Source organism: Ischnura elegans, chromosome 1 (assembly GCF_921293095.1).
Source record: "Ischnura elegans chromosome 1, ioIscEleg1.1, whole genome shotgun sequence".
Taxonomy (NCBI): domain Eukaryota; kingdom Metazoa; phylum Arthropoda; class Insecta; order Odonata; family Coenagrionidae; genus Ischnura; species Ischnura elegans.
Genome location: NC_060246.1, coordinates 79,642,247 through 79,662,427, shown reverse-complemented (window position 1 = coordinate 79,662,427; position 20,181 = coordinate 79,642,247). Strand labels below are relative to the sequence as shown.

Genomic DNA, 20,181 nt, shown 5'->3' with positions numbered 1-20,181 from the left:
ATGTGCGCACGGTGCGCACCGCGCGCATTTATCAAATGAACAGCGTCCGGCACGATTGGGCGCGTAATATGATACGATCATCGAATAGAAACTCTCTAACAGAATGGATTCGACGGACCTCCGTGATGGGTACTTATAATATCACTATAAGTAAATTTTTTTTATAAAGAAAAATGAAATCTATAGTTTTATAATTCAATGGTGGATTCATCTTACGAAAATCATCAAAAATTTCATCTCTTAAGCCATGGATAGCCGTGTGCTGGTAATACACCTTTTCCTCAGTCCCCTAAAACACTAATCCTTCCGGCTGATCCATATCTGATCTGTATACAGATTTTTTTCTTTAAGATCACCATTTAGAAATGCCACTGTCACATCCGTTTGTGGGATTATTTTTTCATGGCGAACTTCATCCGTTGGTGTTTTTAATGGATTATTAAGTCTAATTCAACTGATAAAACAATCAACATCAAGGCGGAATATCTTTAAACTGGAGATAACATTTCGTGGTAATCATGATTACCACGAAATGTTATCTCCAGTCTCCAATGGTATTGATCAATACCAAACTTTTTTGAAAATCCCTTTGCTAACAATCTGACCCTATAACGCTCAAAATGCTCAGCAGCATTCACTTTCTGCTTAAACACCTACTCTTGTTAGCCAATTCTTAGCTTTCACAAGTCCACAAGAGAAAAAACTCGATTCTTCATCAGTGAATACTATTCTAAATGCATGGTCCTTCCCCACTATTCTTTTGGATCAAGGCTTCTACTATCTAAGGGTCACAACATGGAAACAAAACTTGAGATTTTAAGTTGAATTAGCTGATGCTAAGAAGAGTACTTGATCTGTAAATTTTCTAGCCTTTCAATTCCTTAAAGGATGCCCTCTTGTTTCTACCAACTTTGCACCCTCGCTTACGCATTCTGATCCATTTTCTTTATTATGTACTTTCAAAACTATCATCTACATTTCTTGGGACTTCGCCGTTACACTCACTACTTGATTCAGAACTGGAGTTTACATCACCTGGAATGCAGCCATTATCCTTTCAAGTCTCAGGCTAGGACAGGGAATTTTGTTATCCCATCTCCCCCTGATAGTCTACGTAGAATGACAGACTTTCCAAAGGTGTTTTGCGATGGTTTTAGCTTCCTAAACATTTTTCTGAAGAATACTACATCATGTGCTTTAATTTTTCTTCCCACGATGTCAGGGTCAGCCAATAAATACCATTTGACTCCTCACTATCAAAGTATGTAATACCCTTTGGATGTGGCATCCACCTTCTTTCTTAGCTCTTTGGCCACCTAGGCAATACATCCAAATATTTTGAAATAACTAAAATCAATTTTCCGATATCTCTGTAGCAAAATCTTCTGACATTCTGCTCCTCCTCTCTCAGGATGGGAGTAGCATTGGGTCCGCGGTGCTCCGGATTGTCCATCAGGATGTTGATTCTGTTGAAATAGGGGGACGAATGGTCCTTCTTCAGTCCTATGCCAAATCTGCAAACAAATAACTTGCTGCCAGCAACTATCCTTCTGCTCACTTCTGCATTTCCTTCGTCGCCTCTACATAAATTGATTGTCGCTCGTTCATTAGGCAGAGCTTCAGCCCATGGGTCAAGACTATCTTAGTCAATCCGCTTATGCTCCACACCGCCATGGTCTTTTATACCCTTCACTGACGATATGGGGGGCTTTGAGGAGGAAGGTGCACTAAGGGGAAATTTGCTTTAAGTCTAACGGATATAACTCCACTAGCATTTGATTCTTTCACCATTTTGACACTTAAACGCTCCCTCACACACACATTCACTCATCCCTCCACAAGCCGAGGCAGAGGGGAGGGGAGGAAGGGTGAGATTGGGTTTGAAGGGAAATTAGGAAAGGGAAAAAAACCAGGGAGCATGACTGTGTAATGGGACAAACCATTACACTACATACTTCAACCCAATAACATTTTGGTAAATTGAAGCCGGAGAGCATGTGCCAAGCTTTCTCTGTGATTGTCTTATTTGTTCTTTCACCTCATCCATTCAGCTCAGGATTATAAGGTAATGCAATTCCATGTTTAATCCTACACACCCTTATCTCCCCCAAAAGTGCACGACCCATGTATTCACTCCTATCTGTATACAGGTATTTGATCTTGTACTTGGTCTCATTCTCCACCCTGGCTTTAAAAAATTTGAAGCATTCCAGGGCTACATTATACTCCTTACTTTTAATAATGAAAACAAAAATCATTCTGGAACAATCATCAATAAAGGTCATTTCCATGAGATCCTCCTTATCTTCAGAATTCCATTTGGTGAGTCGAGTTTCCAGTAAACTGAAAAATGACGATACAAGGTGACAAAAGTTGCAGCCAAAAATCAGCTCTAACTCATAGGCAACAGGCAGAAGAGTGCAGATGGGCTGTCAGTGCAAAATAGCATCAAAGTTCCTGCGCAAGAAAGTGCTATGAAAATAATGTCATTTAGCTTGCAGTAGTTATGATGGTCAACAACACTTCTTAGCCTTGCATGCTCATTTCACCACCTCTCTCACCTAACCTAAAACTAAAGTGCAGGAGTGGTGTCCTTCCCTTGCTGTGGTGACTCCCGAGCTACTGATTGAAGAGAACTGTGCATGAGAAGTGCACCTCAAGTTGCTTTATGACTGTAAGCCTTTTTATTTTGAAATGTACTTTAAATTCCTGGAGATAAAAAAGAGAAAACCGATCTTCTCATTTATTCCCTCAAAATATAATTGAATAGATACTTCACGTATATTTCACACTCAATGTACTTGTCAAGATGCCACTGGATAAATATTACTTCGTCGATGAAAATTGTCTCATATGCAATATTTCAAGGGATCAAGAAATTTCTACCATTTAAGAGCAAATATAAGCACAGCTCGATGGATGAGAGAAAATTCCATGATGTCAATTCAGTTTTTCCGCCAAATAATGACAGCAAATACCATGAAATTGGACAGACTGTTAGTGGATCATATCACACAGTAATTGAATGTCCTTAGGCTCAGCTGGTTGCAGTTGATTAATGAACACACAGAACCAATTATAATAATGAAAGAGGTATGTATTTAGAAACCACTTTGAAAATTAACACTGTATTTATTATACATATAAACTTATATAATCAATGTAGTTTAACAAAACTAATATATAATAGCACATAAATGAATGCTTATTGACATAATAATAATGACAGTGTATTTACATAAGTACAGGAATGCATACACATTTTTATTAATAAGTACAAAAACTGTACTACTTAGCAAATTCGATACAAAGATATTTCTAATTTGTTCACATATATATTTCTTTCAATTTGTATATATATATTTATCATTCATTGGTTGGCAAGAAAAAAAGATATGATGCCTACCCATTCCCTGACAAGTCATGATTCATTAGTTCATATCACTCTCCATAGTCATCAGGAAAATTTAATCACTTCCTTTTATAAATTTATAACAGCCATCAGAAATATTATTTCCAATTCATTAATCACAGAAAAAAGCATGTCATTTCCTATGCCTCAAACTGTTTCCACTGAAGAGGAAAATCATAGGTAGTTTCCTTTCCACACATGAATTTAAAATTCAAACTTAAGGAATAATGCACTGCATTTGTACGACATCTCATCACACGTCAGGAAGAACGTAGTTTAAATCTTCACATGCGAATACCCTGTCACCTCTTCAAGTTCTAACAGAATTTTTCTCACTTCCACTGAACCTTAATTTCACTTCCTTGACTAGTAACTTGAAAGCATTTCCCTGATATTTCAAACATCCAAATGTATCAGCCACATCATTATTCTTCAGAGGAGACGATCAAATAAAAATAACTTCACCAGATTTTTACACAGCTTGGCCATTCCACCTCACAACACTGGTTTATAAAATGGTTCCAGAAGAATTATTTGCAGCCAAAAGTTTACGTAGCACCTATGGTTGGTAATTCTGAAAAAGTCAAAATCACCGTTGTGCTCCGCCATCAGATAGAATTGTTGTCATCATCTCTGGTGTCTAGAGGTGGGGGAGCATCAGGCAGAGTTTTTGTAGTTCCCTGGGTCAAATAGCCAGCAACTCCAGGTGGAGCTCCTATGTTAAGAAAATAGTAAAATTAACTTTTAGCAAAAGAGAAAGTATCCACAAAAATTTCTAGGAATTATGCTACGAGTGGGGTCGATTCCATTAAACATGGGCCATTCCATGCCACTTCAGACCTCATAAAGAGTTAAGCATATAAAACAAGGCCCATATATGCGAAAAATAATAAAATGTGGTCCATTACACCAAACCAAAATTCTGTGCAAGGTACACCTTATTTTTACACAGATTTGAGTTTGTAGCCAGAACATAGATTAAAGAATGGTTTAATGAAATTATTTCAAAGTGAAACTTTAGATCCCAACTAACTTTATTTGAAAAACTGCAATTTTAACCAACTTTGAAGAAATTTTCGTATCAATTTAACAAATTTACTAGTCCACTTATCTCTGTGGCATATTAAGACAAGCATACATTTGACTGAGAAAAAACCTTCATCTCCTGATGAGCTGGAGAAATAATGTTAAAAAGATGATATTGGGTTACATAGCCTATTCCAAGATGGCCCTGGTGCAACAACAGAATATTAGCTAATCTAAAAAAAAACAGTTATATATTTCTATTCATTTGGCACAAGCTACATTTTGTGATAAGTGAAATGTTTGACAAAAAATAAGTACCAACTTCAATGATTGACCATAGTGGACACCCTCTGCATAAACTGCTGCACCAGTTTAAGAGATTCATCATAAAATTATTGAGATAACTACATGAGGGAGGTCATTAAAATGTATTCCAATATCTTCAAAACTTCTTTCTTACAATTAGCTCTAATTCTGATTAGGTGGTCATGTAGGGGTGAAACAAGATTCCCACATACAAACTCTAAGACTTTGGCCCAAACTTTTTTGCATCCTCCTTTCGATCACTACCAAATATTCTTCCTTCGCTTGACCAGAGAAATACACATTGTGATTCTTAGGTGTTTTCAAAGTAGTTTGCATTGCAACCAAATTTCCAATGAGAGAAACATGGCAAAGGTGAGTAGAGAGCAAAGGAATTTTCTGCAAGATGTCTTGGAAGTAAGAAAATAAAATAAAAGTTTGGCCATAATGCATAAACATTGCTACTAGGGATGGTCGGATCAGATACCTAGGATCCAAATATCCTCAGATATTGACCTTCATCAGATACATTGGATCCAAAGTCCCGGAAGACATAGGATCTGGATCCGAAATTTTAAATAATAGCTTCAGTGAATGCAATGCCTCATAAGGGTGGAAAGAGTTCCGATTCTATCTTCGAATGCACTGTTGCATGCGATTCTTGTCCTACGCATGAACAGTTTTGTTTGAAAGTTCTCGCAGTGGTTACGTAGGAGAATTTCAGCCATGGAGAATCAAAACGGCAAAATACCACTGGCACATAGTGTGACTCTTCCCAAGATATTGAAAATCATCGGGGGAATCTCAATGTCAGGAATTTGAAAATGCATTTCGATCAAAAAATATCCGATCCAAAAGATCCGACTCCGAAAATCAAGGATCGGATCCGAATCTGGGTCCGAAAAAATCCTGGATCCTTCCATCCCTAATTGCTACACAATGCGGTATTGTCATAACCTTCATTTACCTCAGACAATTACAATGAAGTTTCAATTCCAAACGCATAATTTAAGCATCTTTCCATGTAAAAGACACAAGGTCTCGGCTATCCAAAGACACAGCAGTCATGGTTTTCCCCAGTCTTGCTCCCTGACCTTTGGCTAATTTCCCAAACCAATTTCAAATTCCCCAACTTTTTCCTGAATTCCTTGATTTCCTGGCCAGTAACCACCATTTAGTAGACAAATTGCTAATGATATACACAAATTTGGGCACAGAGAAAATGAACAGCTTTACTGCCATCCAGGTATAAATCAATAGCAATAAATATATAATTACCAGTGAGATATGCAGGCTGATGCCCGCCAGAAATAAAGAGATCATGTCTTTGGTCCCTGTAATCAGCCCATACTGGAGATCGAGCAAGTAGATTGGCCACTCGTTCCCCATGCAACTGACTACGCTCCATTGCTTTTAATGCTTTTACGACCTGAGCTTTTGCTCCTCCACCAACCAGAGTCCCTCCACCACCTTCTAATAAGCTCAAAAGGAATGGGACTAAATCTGCATGTAGAGCCTGAAAATTATAAATAAATAAAATATAATTTGATGCACATCATCCTTCAGAGCCAATTATATAGCACAATTATCCATAAGAAAAACTAAGAGATGGAGAAAATATTTTTTCCAATAATTAGAAGAAAAACTTTAATTTCAGTACAAAAAGCTATCAACAAAAAATCATAAGTTCAATGCAGTCCATAGTTATAAAACTTAGTAACATAGGAAAAACCCAGCATAAATGACCGACACTCACATTTCCTCAGTTCATAACATTTTTTCAGAATCTGTTCAATAGAAGAGTGCCTGGAGTAAGTTTCCTTTGGACCAAGGAGTTCGACACACATCAAATTCCATATCAAATCTGAGATTTACTGCTTATTGAAACATCTTTGGCTTTAAGTCATTTTCAGTATGCAGGCAAGCACAGAATAGTGAGAAATAACATAACTGGAAGCAAAGTGCTTTTGGAGAAATATTACGGATTTTTAGATAATTTTAACGATCAAGGTGATGAACACGTGCATACTATAATTTAATAGAATGTCTTGATATGTTATAAACTTGAAGAGGTTGGTAGCCTTACCTGTCGTACAAGCTCATCAAAATTAGCAGAGAAAAGGCGATAAAGGGTTTCACATGCAACTGCTGTGACATCACCTCCGCTGGAATCCCCTAAAACTAAACCTGGTGACCGCAGAGCAGCACTCAGAGGGGCTATACAATCTGTATGGGATAGGGCTTCTATGCACACCTAGAATAAAAGTAATTTAAAATTCATATGTAATGATGTAGAGTAACAGAACATCAAACAGCAGAAAAAAAACAAGATTCCTAACCATTACTTCCACAAAAATTCAATTTTTGAATTAAAAATAAACTACTCACGGCAACCACTGATGTCTTTGCTTCATCACAACTTCCGGGTTCTCACATCTTTATCAACCAATATCAATCAATTAATCCAAACTACACTTTGAGAATAGTTCTCATAATTGCTTACATAGTATATTAAATTTTTCACACATTTACAGGTGTAAAACTTGATCAACGTATGAGAAAATAAGCCTGTGAATGTTAACTAAAATACTTGAAGCATAATATTACAGGAGGAATATGATTATAATTACATTATAATTGGTGAAAGGTAAATAAGGTACACTACCCAAAATTTGCAGTAGAAAATGAAATATGAATTAAAATTAGCCACTACCACCATTTGACCAAGCTTTTGACTTTCTTCAAATGCTGAAATGACATTTCTATAATTGTGCATTAAGAATTCCCTGCAGCACAATTTAATTTTTGCAGAACATAAATACTTAACTCCATGGCCTATGCACATAATTACATGCTCTGTTGGTTTCAAGACAAGGGACAAATAATTTTGACACCAGAAAATAAATACAGAACCTAATTATGGAAATGAAGTTATTGATCAAGTAGAATATTCAATAAAAAAAACACTTGAATTTAACATCAGCAGAGTGGTACATAAGATGATTTCAAAATTATAAGATTATTCACTTAAAACAGGATAAATCATTTAAAAAATCTTGGTATATATATACCTGGGATGCAGAAATCTGATGCAGTATTTGGATGGCTGCCTTAGGCACAGGGTCTTCCCTTTTGATGGCGGTTGAAGAAGATTTTGGAACTAAGGCTGTGGCAGACTTTCCCATGAGTTGACATAGGCGAGGTAGATGCCCTAAAGCTGGAACTTGATCAGCCAAGGCAGGCTGGGACTTGAGGAGTGCCACAATAGCATTTGTGCAAAGATCTAGGAACTCAACCTGAAACATCAACATAAATAAAAATAATTATCACAAAAGCATCTTCAATTAAGTTACCATGAAATTTTTTAAAATTGCTACGTAACCAGAATACCGAGAGCCACTGCATGGCCACTTTGCGATACCATAGCGCTATGAGGATTGGAGAATTTATAGCAGGCTGCAACAATGGCAAGCAGGGACACCAGCACGACCACTGCATTTTTGCAGACCACAGCAAAACGCAAAACAATTGTGACAATACAGCATATTATATCTGGAGGGAGGATATCAAACTCCAAAAGGTTTCAAAAGTAGATTGTTCTCGTATAAAGTAGGAATGGTATAGAATAGTAGTATCCTGAAGATATGCAACTGCATATCATATTAGAAAAATAAGTGGACACACCACACTTCCAATGGTTAAATAAGCTCTTTGCAATCTGCTACTTAATAATAGAATTATGTGTAGAGGAGCATTAACAAATGTAAAAATGCCCAAAACCCAAGAAATCTAAACAAAATGCCCCTATTGCAAAAAAAAACATAATTGAACCACTCTCTCCACTCAAATTCACACAATTCTTTGATTTTTTGCTTTAGGAATTCATCCGATGAATGGCATTGAATAAATAACTGAGAGAAGGTTTTACAACTGAATTAGGTGGGGAAGTAAATCTATGCATCAGTATTCCCAATAGCTTGCTTGCTATTGTCATTCGATTCATTAGTTTGATTGCTCTACTTATCTATTTCATTCATTCCCACACCACCAAAAACAGCACATACAACAGACTACCGATTATCTGGCTGCAGTTTATCCGTTTTGCAGCTTATCCGTGCATGAGTTTTATGCTTCTTCGACATTTTCCGCGATCTTTTTGAAAAAATTAATGAGATGCAAAAGCACCAGGATTTATGCATTTTAAATCAAGGCTATGCCAGGCTAATTATTTCCATTAGAATCCTCTTTGCGAAAGGAAATTATTCTATTTACTTTTTGATAAGGAACATTTCAAGTTTACTTGAACGTCTGCTCTAGCATGCAGACAATGATCAGTGGCGGGAAAAACTCTTGATTGAATTTAGAAGATTCTTCAATGTTTAACCAATCGCAAATCGGAGATTTCGTCGCACTCGGACATATTTACACCGTGACTAGTCAAGGCCAAACTGGAGAGGAAGGGAATTATAGAAGTGAAGGCAGTGAGGGAAGTGGAAGTAGAGATAGCATGAGTCATAGCCAGGCATTCCCCTGTGTAGACAAATTTTCGGAAACCAAGCATTACATGGAGCAGTGGGAATAGGGTACAATCACGTTTTTGCCACTAAAAAGATCGCAGTCAGTACAAGATAGCAGTGAATGGTTTCAGAGAGCAACCTAAAATAACAGACAATGTACAAAAATAATATTAAATTGTTTGGTCTACATGAACTATGAAAATTACATGAAATATAATTGAAAGTTTGGATTATTCGTGTTTTCCGATTATTCGTGCCACATCTCCCCATCCATAGCCCGGATAATCAGGAGTATGCTGTATTGGCCTTTTACATGAGGGGTTTTCAACAAGCTAACAATTACACATGCCCTGGATAGGGCCAACCATAGAGGTTCTGGAGAGTTCATAAACGTGAAGCTAGCAGAAACCTGTTTACCAACGTGCATTGGTTTGCCCACCATATTCCTCTAGCTCACTAGTTCGGTTTTTGTAAGCGTGCACACCATGTAAATAGCCTAATTTCCAGTGATCTGAGGCTGCTAAAGCATTATGAAGGTATGTTAATATTCTTAAATTCATCTACATAATAGTTCATTATTATCTGTGTTAAATAGTGAGTACTTAAACCTGAAAATGACATGTCTATTCAACCTTTCCAGATGGTTTGCAGCTCGGAATATGGGTGCAGTAACTGTCCCGATAAACAGATACCTGGACTAACTTTCCATTAGTAAGATGTTAAATAGCCGATTAATAGTGAAATCAATGTCATTTGCTTGCTGTGGAGGGTTAACCTTGTTGTTAATATATTTCAATTGCTAAAGAATGTGCCAAGAGCAGAAGGAGGATTCCATTGTGAAAGTCTCCAGGTAATTTGCTGATTATCGTTAGCAGTGCTAAAAATATATTACATTACATTGAATTTTATCATGGGCGGTGCTATTAGTCATCATGAGATTGGAAATTAAAAAAAATAACCATTCTTAACCAATAGTTTTCATAGTTTCATCAGCCTAATTACTGCGAAGAAGAAATTTTCTGAGAATTGAAATAATGGTACACCAATAGTGTAGAATTGTGGTACAAATTCGTAATTGAAGTATCGAGATTTTTGAGTGAATTTAGTGCTTCATAGAACACTTTCTGTGTGCAGATTTTGGGTACATTTGGTGTACAGATATGCATGGCACATTAAGATTCAAAAGGTAACTTAAAGGCTTACCTTTTCTGCCTTTTGCAGGCACATGTGCTTTTTCAGTTTCCAGAGGGCATATTTTGCACCTTATGGATATTCATACCTTATCGAATATGGATCGTAGTACATTAATTAATGATTTTTTATTAAGAAATGATACTATCTTTGTTTCAGCCAATTGTAGGAAATTATTTCATAGAATGCTGTATTAGCTGTCACAACATAATGTTTTTGGAATGGATAACCTATTACTCTGGAGTTACTTGTCACTGTGGCTGATTTTGATGCAATTATTGTATATACTTTTGTTTTTTCGAAAAATTGTTTTATTACGTAACAATAAACCTATCTCTTCAAGAAGCCTTGAAATATTCTTTTATATATTCAATTCCCTTCCTTTGTTACTGTAAAAATTATGAGTATTGTGCATTGTGTTCTGCATGCTTCTTTTTGGACTACTATAATTTATTAGAGGTACGCTAAAAGTTAAGGGCATCAGCTAGTTGCTGTTTAAAGGCAGCTTTGGATTGTATTCAGATGGCGTCTATCTTCATGACCCATGTGTGTGCTTTAGATTTCAAATACTTATTTAACCATTTTATTTTACTTGTGGCACAGTTTGCATAAGTTTTTTTCAATACATTTAGTGGCGCACACAAATTCATCAGTTATTCTTCAGCTTTCAGCCAACGATTAGCTGCTATTGCTGAAAGTGACTTGTCTCGCATCTCATTTTTAATTTTCTGCACCTTGGTTGAACTAACTTTTTTAGCCAAAATACGAATATATTCCAGACAAATATTAAACTGATATTTTCCGCTCATGGATTGGAACGGCTTTTTCAAGCTGCCATTAGGGAAAATAGTGAGTTTTCCTTCAATGCATATGCCATAAAGGCCCATGTATTTCTACCTTACTTGTGGTAACCCAATATGGTGGACGGGCTAAAATACCACACCCCCCTGGCTTCACTTGCCAGCACTTGGAGGTATCATTAATGCCCTCTCCAGAACCTCTATGGGGCCAACCTACCCAGGCAGGACTTGAACCCGCGACTCCTTGTTTGACAGGCAAGGACTTAACCATGCTGCTACCGCAGCCAACAAATTAGACTCATATATTAAAGGTATTATTCAATCCGGTGAAATACTGTTGGTCTACTACATAATGGTATCATTACACTCTGGAGAGTCAACAGTATTGGACCCTTCATCATGCACATACCAAAAACCACACATACACTTGACAATCTCGAAATGACTGAATAAACTTGAACACAAAGAATATCAACTCACATCAACTGTCTTAGGATCACGGCTCATGATTCCAAGGCAAGTATCAAGCAGCTCAGTAAGGAACTCCCTGGGTCGACGGAGTTGCCAATTTGGATTTGCAACATAGAGACGAAGATACACTCCACCAACGACAGCTTCTCCAGTACCACCAACCATCGACGAGCCACCAAGCATCTCAATCAAAACACTTTCCTCAGGCAGTCTCCATATAGTTGACAAGTTTTCTCTCTGAGCTTTGTAGTGCCTTCAGGATCAATGAAATAGGTAACAGAAAAATAGGATTCCTCAACTGATGCAAACAAAGAGCATGAACATAGTAATCTCCTCTACAAATTGGAGATAAAAGAATACTGCTAAAGCAGCAGTATCCTAATGGCCAAACATGACAATTTTACAAATAAAATCAATAGATTTCCAATAAGAGATGATTTATGATTTTCATGAATTTGAATTTACTACAGTGGAACCTCGTTAAAGCGAGTATGGGCTATAGCGACACCCCCGCTATTACGAGAGATAGCCGATGCACCGTCAATTGATCCTATAATAAGCGTGTTAAAAAATTCGTTTTTACGAGACCCTTTCGGTGTTGGCTCTCGCCATAGCGAGGGTTTCACCACCTGAAGACTTTCATCAAGACTCCTTAACCTCTGTAATTGCTAGCGATCTGTTAGAAATGAAGTTAATGGAGTGCTCAGTCTCAAATTTATGTGGTAAACTGTCGTTGGATAAATATAATGATTGACGAAACAGTGCTTTGCATGATTTTTATTCAGTGCAGCACTTATAAATTGTTTGAATAGTTAGTCGTTATTTGAGTAAGGAAATTTAGTGATGCAAAAAAACATCGCCTTTCGTCTGGATTTATGCTTACGTTTATCGGATAGATGTTTATCTGTCGCTGCACCACTCCTGTTCCTGTATATCTGTTCGCAACAGGTATATTGGCTATTATTTGCTCCACCTCCGGTAAATCGACAATTCGCTATAGCGAGTGTTTATTAGTGCACCGTGGGGTGTCGTTATATCGAGGTTTCACTGTATATGATATGCCAGGGATGCTGTTAATGCTAAATTAATCTTGCACCATAAAAACCAGTTAAAAAGGCATACATAATGCCATATGGGATCCAACCAAATTATTAATAAACACAGACAAAAACTCACCCTTCAGCCAAATTTCCTATTGCTGAACAGAGCTGCCTTCTTGCATCATCATCCCAAACCAATTCAGGATTAGCATGGCGTGCTTCAAAAGCTTCAACACAAGATGCAGCAGAAAGGGTTGATCCAGTGTCACCTCGAAATGAATCAGCTAGAGCAGGAGGGAGAAGTTTGCCCAACACTAACTTTACCTGATTAAAAAAAATACAGTTAGCTCAAAGAAATAACAAGGTTTAACAAGCTACACAAGTTACGATACAGAGAAAAAAATTCATGGGCAGATAATAAAGCTATAATTGATGAGAAGAAGACTTGATATACTTATCAATAGAAAGTTACTTTTTACTTAATACTTATCCACAAAAAATACAGGAGAAATCTAAGATTTGTCTGTATAAATGCACCTCACTAAATTGTAAATGTGATAAAAATATTTTCAGCCCCTTGATAACCTTCTTAATGCATTTCATGACAAGCAGGTCCTAATACGGACAAGACTAGCTGAACCAGTTTCTTGGATTTAATATCATAAAATGAAATTTGTTCCTATAATTCTGATTTTAGACAAAAAATAATTATGTTATTTCTAAAATGAAAATACTTAACTGGAATTGAATTCCCTAAACTGATAAATAATCACATATTTAACTTTGAATTTATTCCATTTTTTTGATATTTTAAAGAAAATGAATACATATACAATCAGTTATGGAACTGGTATAAGTAAATAATAATATTCACTGTAGTAAGTAAAGGCAGTTAAATTTAGTGCTAAGGCAAACTACTACAAATGAAACAGCATTGATAATTACACATATCACAATACTGCATTCATTAAAACAAGCTGGAGCATGAAAAATTTTGAAACACATTTTTTAAACTAAACATAAATACTACTCTCATTTGGATTCACATTTGAACATTTCAATTAGGTACTTTAACCCTTAATTACTGGCACGATTTTTTGAGACATTAGTACTGGCGTGGAGACATACCAGATCCCCAAATTATTTGTTTAATTTCCTAATAACTACTGATGTTTTGCCAAAACCACCATGCATTTTTGAAAGTTTAAATTGTTTCCAACAGTTGCAGATCATTAGATTTTGATATTTTCAATATTTGATATTTTTTCACATTTTTAGAAAAAAAACTTGCATTTTTTTGTGAAAACGCAAAATCATATTTAATTTTCTCTTCATTCAGGTCCTGGGAACTCATAATTCAATCATTATAACAAAATGCAAAATAAATTAATAAACACCACTTCACTTCACAATAGTAGTTACTTCAATGCAAAAAACCGAGGTATCTATATAGAAACTAGGGGCATGGGGACATACCGAGTCCCAAGATCACTTTGCGCAATGTTTACACTTCACAACGGTGAGATAGACTGCAAAAAACCAGTTTGGTGGGAGGGGGGGGAGTAGACTTGAAGCTACTAAGTAGCTAGGCAATGTTGCCAAATCACACTGGAAGTAAACAACAAATATACTAGCCTGGGGATCTGCCGTCACCCTGCACCAGTACATAGTTAAGGGTTAAGCCGATTATACAATATATACAAAATTATACAACATAGGAGAACAATACGTAAGTATAAGGGTTAATCAATACTTTTCATTAATATTTTGACCTCCCACTTGCCTTTCCTCCAACCAATTTGTCAGCACTCATTTTCCCTAAAAGTTCAGCGGCTTTCTCCCGAAGAGTAATGCTTGCACCAGCACGACCAATGACACCACCAGATCTTGCAGTGCCACGAGCAACATCACAAAATATGGCCAAAAGATAAATGATTGCTCCTGTAAAAGTAATATTTCAAAAATTTTAATACATAGCATTCAACTATGCATAATAAATCAAATGATTTTTTTACATGATCCCCTGAATTTCATTTTCCCCATAAAATCATTCGCAATGTCAAATGCTCGTTATATACAAGGATGAAGGATGAAGCCCCTCAATTACCAAATTCATTCCTTATTTATTCCTTTTATTTCATATTAGTGCTATTTCACAGAGGAGCACTATCTGCATTTGCCTTAACTTGCATATTTGTATACTCTTTTGCAAATTAAATATTGCAGAACAAAATTAGCGCTTGCATACAAAAACCATGTAATTTCATGTCGCATGATACAGTGGAAGCCCGGTTTTGCGAGAATGGCATTTTACGAGAATCGCATTTCAGCGAGTGATAGTCTTTGTACCACCAAATGACCTATGTTTTACATGTAAAATAAATCGGATTTAGCGAGGTATAAAAATTTCTTCCACTGTGTACACTCGGTATTATGACAGATATTTCTCAAGGGAGAAGCTCTGCTGAGCAGGCATTAACGATTATGTTTTGTATTATCTGTTTATTAAACTAAAAATACAAGATGTGTGTCAGATCTACTACACCTAAAGCCAGTTATGTCCAAGCATTTATGTGATTAACGGCCTTGAGTACAGTCCGTGCGCTCCCATTTTACTTTCTTCTTTTGTTAGGCCTAGCTATCAGTGGGAGGAGAATGGGAAAAAGATGAGAGTGGGAGAGGGAGTTTGTTCCCCCCAACCTCATTGGCTGGCTTCGTCGCTATAGTAATACTATAGGCTTCGTCTTAAGCATGGGAAATTACATTGTCGTGAAACCCCCTCCATCTTTTCCCGTGTCAGGTTTAGAAAGTTGAAAGTGCATTGTCATTGTTAGATCAGAGCCCTTACATTGCCACTGTCCTGAGCTGGTTCCAAAAATTCGGCTTTATGCGATTGGTTCACAATAAAGGTTCCACAGGCCAAGAACTGGCAGCACCGAAAACCGGGTACCAGAACTGACCCATCTCTAAATTAATTTCCAAGTGATGAGATGACTTAGTAAGCACTACAGAGTGGATTTGAATATAATTCAGAGGCAGTAACACTGAGGAGCAGGCTTGATGTTAGTGGCTTACACAAGTTATTGATACTAAGGTAATGCTAGGACAATTCACAGCATAATATCTTGCATTCCAACTTTTTGTTTACTATATAACAATACAGCAAGAATACATTAGTTTGTGGCAAGATTTCTAACCAGTTCCTGCATGACATCCATCAGCCCCGAGTGGCATCAATCAATTCAACATGAAGCCTCCGTGAGCTCTGGCCCTGATCAAAGACAAGCAGCCTATTGTATACACTGAATCTTCTCATGCAAAGATTTGTTGGCCCTAATGATGCAGATCTCTCATAAATATTCCATGCCCAAAAGCCAGTTGGTCATTCAGTTCAGTTGTGCCCATGGTTATGTTTATTGAATTCATCATGCTAAGGCATTCAGGGTCTGGCAAAATAAACATCGTACTCTTGTTTTCGGAGTTATTATTTCCGCTGTCACCAGTAAAATGAGTGACCCTTGCTGACTTCCAAGTTTGCTAGCTAGGCAACACTCTAAAGGGATATACCTGATAACAATAAGTGCATGTAGAGTGCTGTGGCACAGACTTCTTGGTCTCGCCATATCCATATTTTTTTACATGTTAATCATAGGCCTTATGACAGTGCACTGCCAACCACTTGTTATGCCGCAATTATTGCAATAACGATTCTTGCAACAAAAAGGAGTAAAAAACAAGTTTAGTTTTGAAAAACTTATTCAAATACAGTAAAACCTGCATACTACCCAAATTTTTAAGATCAGAAAAACCACGACTTCGATGTAGAGGGTTTTGCTATAAACGTGATATGCAGATTGCCTATTGGCAGGGGAATACAAACATTCAGAATGTTACAGAACATTACAGAGGGTTTGGGATCAGGGCTATGACTTTGAAATAGGGAGGTTATTCTAAACGTTCACAGCAAGGGGGCTTATTGTACAGAGGCTTTACTCAATATACTTCAAATACTTAAGTTCAAAAGTCAAATTTTAAATCACAAGAAATGGATGAATACAGGTAACAGTGACACTAAATGTTTCTTTAAAAATACCACCAAGATCAAAAATGAAATAACCCCACTTAGATAATACTAAAAAGTAAACCATAAAAATATTAATGTACAGTGTGTCCTCGTTTAACGTTGTCCCGTTTATCGTTGTTTCACGATAACGTTGTCCAATAATTGAAACCCTTGATCATTTAACGTCGTTATTGCTTCGCGATAACGTTGTTCAAATTATGCGCGACGAAAAAAAAAAATGAATGGAGAATAGGACGCAAGCGCATCTGATGTATAGTAAATATTACTATATTAATGCGATTGATAATTTTAGTTTGACAGAAAAGGTTGGCGTGGGTAACTTAAGTAATATATGCATTTTAAGTGAATAATTATTGCCTCATCTACCCATTATCCACATATTTTTCTGATTCCAACCGAAAAAAATGTCCACGAAGAGGAGTGGCTATACTGGTGGTTCTTCAGACGTGAAGAAAAAACGGCGATATTAGAACAAAAACTTGTTATTATTAAAAGAATTAAAGAAGGTGGAACTGCTGGAGAGATCGGTCGAGCTTTAGGTTTTTAGGTCGAGTTTTTACAATTAAAATTTCTTCTGTTCTTACTGAAAATATCGCTGTTTTGCCATTAAAATACTTTCTCAACTTAGTTTGTATATTACATTTTATAATGCCTTATTCCCTAACTTTTATCGTTGCGCTGTGCATGAATCGTAATCATGCTGAAGTGAATAATCGGTAATAAATGTTTCTCGCGATTTTCTGCCGGGTTAAAGAATTCATATCATCACGAAAAGTGACTCGCCCTTCATCCTCATGCTTCTGAGTGACATTTTTTTTTCATTTGTCCTTCTAATGTATATCTTTGGCCTGGTTCAGGTGTCTCCCGATTGGTCACGAAGTCTGCTTAAAAGTTACGGCTTCGATAATTGGCCTCCTTGGATTCTCGCCTGGGAAATTCTGGATTCTTTACGAATAAATGGATTGTTAGGAACCAATTTAAATTTTTTACACTGTTTCTTATGGGAAACACTGCATCGTTTAATGTTGTTTCGCTTAACGTCGAGTTTTTCAGGGACAAATCGACAACGTTAAACGAGGACTCACTGTACTTGATTAATTAGAATAATTTATGCATACATAATTCTAGCAATAGCTGATATGGACAGTACTGCAAGTCACTTACCTCGGGCAAGAGCTTCTTTTACAATCTTCGGGTTCGACATAAGGGCATGGAAAGTGTCTAAGGCAACCATGATTGCAGCACCTCCTGCTGATCCCTGAGATCCAATGGGTAAACAATGAATTGCCATCAGCAGATGAGGAAGGATGTACGCTCCATTAGCTGCTATGTCCTCCACACACTGTTGATTTCTTGAAGAAATAGCCAAAACCCCAAGGGCCCCAGACTGCACTTCAGGGCGACACTTACACCACCCAACCCCAGGACTAAGTTCCTCAGGTCGTAGCAGTGAGAAGAGTAAGTTGAAGTGACCAATGCATTGAATATCCACACCTATCAAGACAAACAACTTTTTTAAGTACAGAAATTCTATTTTTACATTACCTAATTTATAATTATACATAAATTTACTTTCCATTTGAAAAATACTCATGAAATCAATATGGTGACGGGGTAAATACTAGCTCAAAACAGTAAGTAGGCATATTAATATGAGGCAATGTAAAATAAACATCAGTTCACTGATGTGCATTAACTGATAAAAAGATCAAATGCATATTGAATTATTGCTCATATTTAATTCAATTAAATGTCATACTAGGCTCCAACGAGTTCATTTTCTTCATTATTTCTAGTTAACTATGTATATACAAATTTTTGTACTTGGCAAATCAAATATTTTAAATACAACAAAATAAGTAGTGAATAAAGTTAATACTTTAATGAATTTCCAAATTAGGTATAAAATTAAAATTCAAATCAAAACAGGAGCAAGTACTCTTTTTGAACAGATTTATGAATTATTTAAGGGCTACCAACAATGCTTCTGAATAGAAACTTTTACAACGACCACTTTTGGCCAAAACATTTGCTTGGTTCCACAGCTTTCACCCTCCAAACTCTTATAAGAAAAATGATCTCTGATAAAAAGACACTCACCTGGATTATTCTTAATGACATTTTCTAGTGCTCTAAGTGCCATGATCACTTGTTGTACTCTTTCAGCTTCACCTTCAGCTTCTGTTACAGCATCAGTATCGAGTTCAATTAATGAACCATCAACAGGTTTACTTGTTTGTTCTAATTGACTCTTTTTCCTTATGAACTCAAGAAGATCTATGGTTAGGCCTTTAGGATTCTGAGATTAAAAAGAAAACCTAAGTTAGCACACGACAAAAAACACAAGATGGAAAAGATACATCTGCGATAATTGTGTAGTAAAACTTCCAAAAAATATCACAAATTCAAAGTACCTGGAATAAGAAAAATGAATTCAACACTTTTCACATTCTAACCATCCAAGTTTTGACCCTTAAAGTAAACTAGAAGATGACGATCAATTGTGATCTCCAAGTTGGCCGGAACTATATCATGTAATCACAGTTGAAATTTTGCACTGGTATTCAACCAGCATTTCCTTACAACTTTCATTTATAAAAGCTTGATAATTAGCTAATTAAAAGACATAATATTAAAACATTAAAATTAGCCTCATTTCCAGATTCTTAGTCAGATATTAATTAAGATGTCAGACTGAGCTTTGCAAATGATCAATGTGGTAATATGTTTCTGTACACAATAAACGACATAGCATAGTTACTTAATTCAATGCTGAACTTTTATGAAACTTGAATCAGTTTATCACATTAGGAAAAATAATCATTGCAGGAATGAAAGGCTAAGGCTCCACTGTAGTTATTTAAATGATCAATTACCGTAGAAGCGCGTGTAAGAGGCGCACCCCTATATTGAGCATCGGAGCCAAAGAAAAAAAATTTTGCAGCATTTTTTTAATCCTATCGCACGGTGTTGCAGACATGTGCCTGGACTTTCGACAGTTATCAGTTATCAAATTTTCCTCTTTCAACACTAAAAATTTACACGGCATTTTTTCAGCTAAATTTACACGATATGTATGGCAGTCGGAGATAAGAAGGTATTCATTTGTAGCCTTAACCTTATGATGCTTACTAGGTATAGTCGGATCGGATACTTCGAATCCAAATATCCACAGTTAATGCCCTTCACCTTATACTTCAGATCCAAATTCATTGAAGAAATAGAATCTGAATCCAAAATGTTAAATCAATGCTTTCGTGAATTCAACGTCCATTAGAATGCGTAGAAAGAGTCCCTATCCCCTCTTTGCATAAGCTGTTCCTCTACGATAATTGTC

General features: G+C 36.5%; 1 protein-coding gene across 1 annotated transcript in view; it reads right to left on the bottom strand.

The window, feature by feature from the left end:
- Positions 1–3,897: 3,897 nt before the first annotated feature.
- The window catches only part of LOC124164077 (dnaJ homolog subfamily C member 13), a 64,045-nt gene continuing 47,761 nt past the window's right edge, over positions 3,898–20,181 (bottom strand). The window contains exons 30-38 of the mRNA XM_046541253.1: positions 18,945–19,143; positions 18,009–18,338; positions 14,544–14,701; positions 12,897–13,084; positions 11,730–11,973; positions 7,813–8,037; positions 6,828–6,995; positions 6,020–6,257; positions 3,898–4,127 (exon numbers count right to left, since the gene is read on the bottom strand). Of these exons, the coding sequence (XP_046397209.1) occupies positions 4,021–4,127; positions 6,020–6,257; positions 6,828–6,995; positions 7,813–8,037; positions 11,730–11,973; positions 12,897–13,084; positions 14,544–14,701; positions 18,009–18,338; positions 18,945–19,143 (1,857 nt within the window). The 3' untranslated portion in view covers positions 3,898–4,020. The remainder of the gene's footprint in view (positions 4,128–6,019; positions 6,258–6,827; positions 6,996–7,812; positions 8,038–11,729; positions 11,974–12,896; positions 13,085–14,543; positions 14,702–18,008; positions 18,339–18,944; positions 19,144–20,181) is intronic.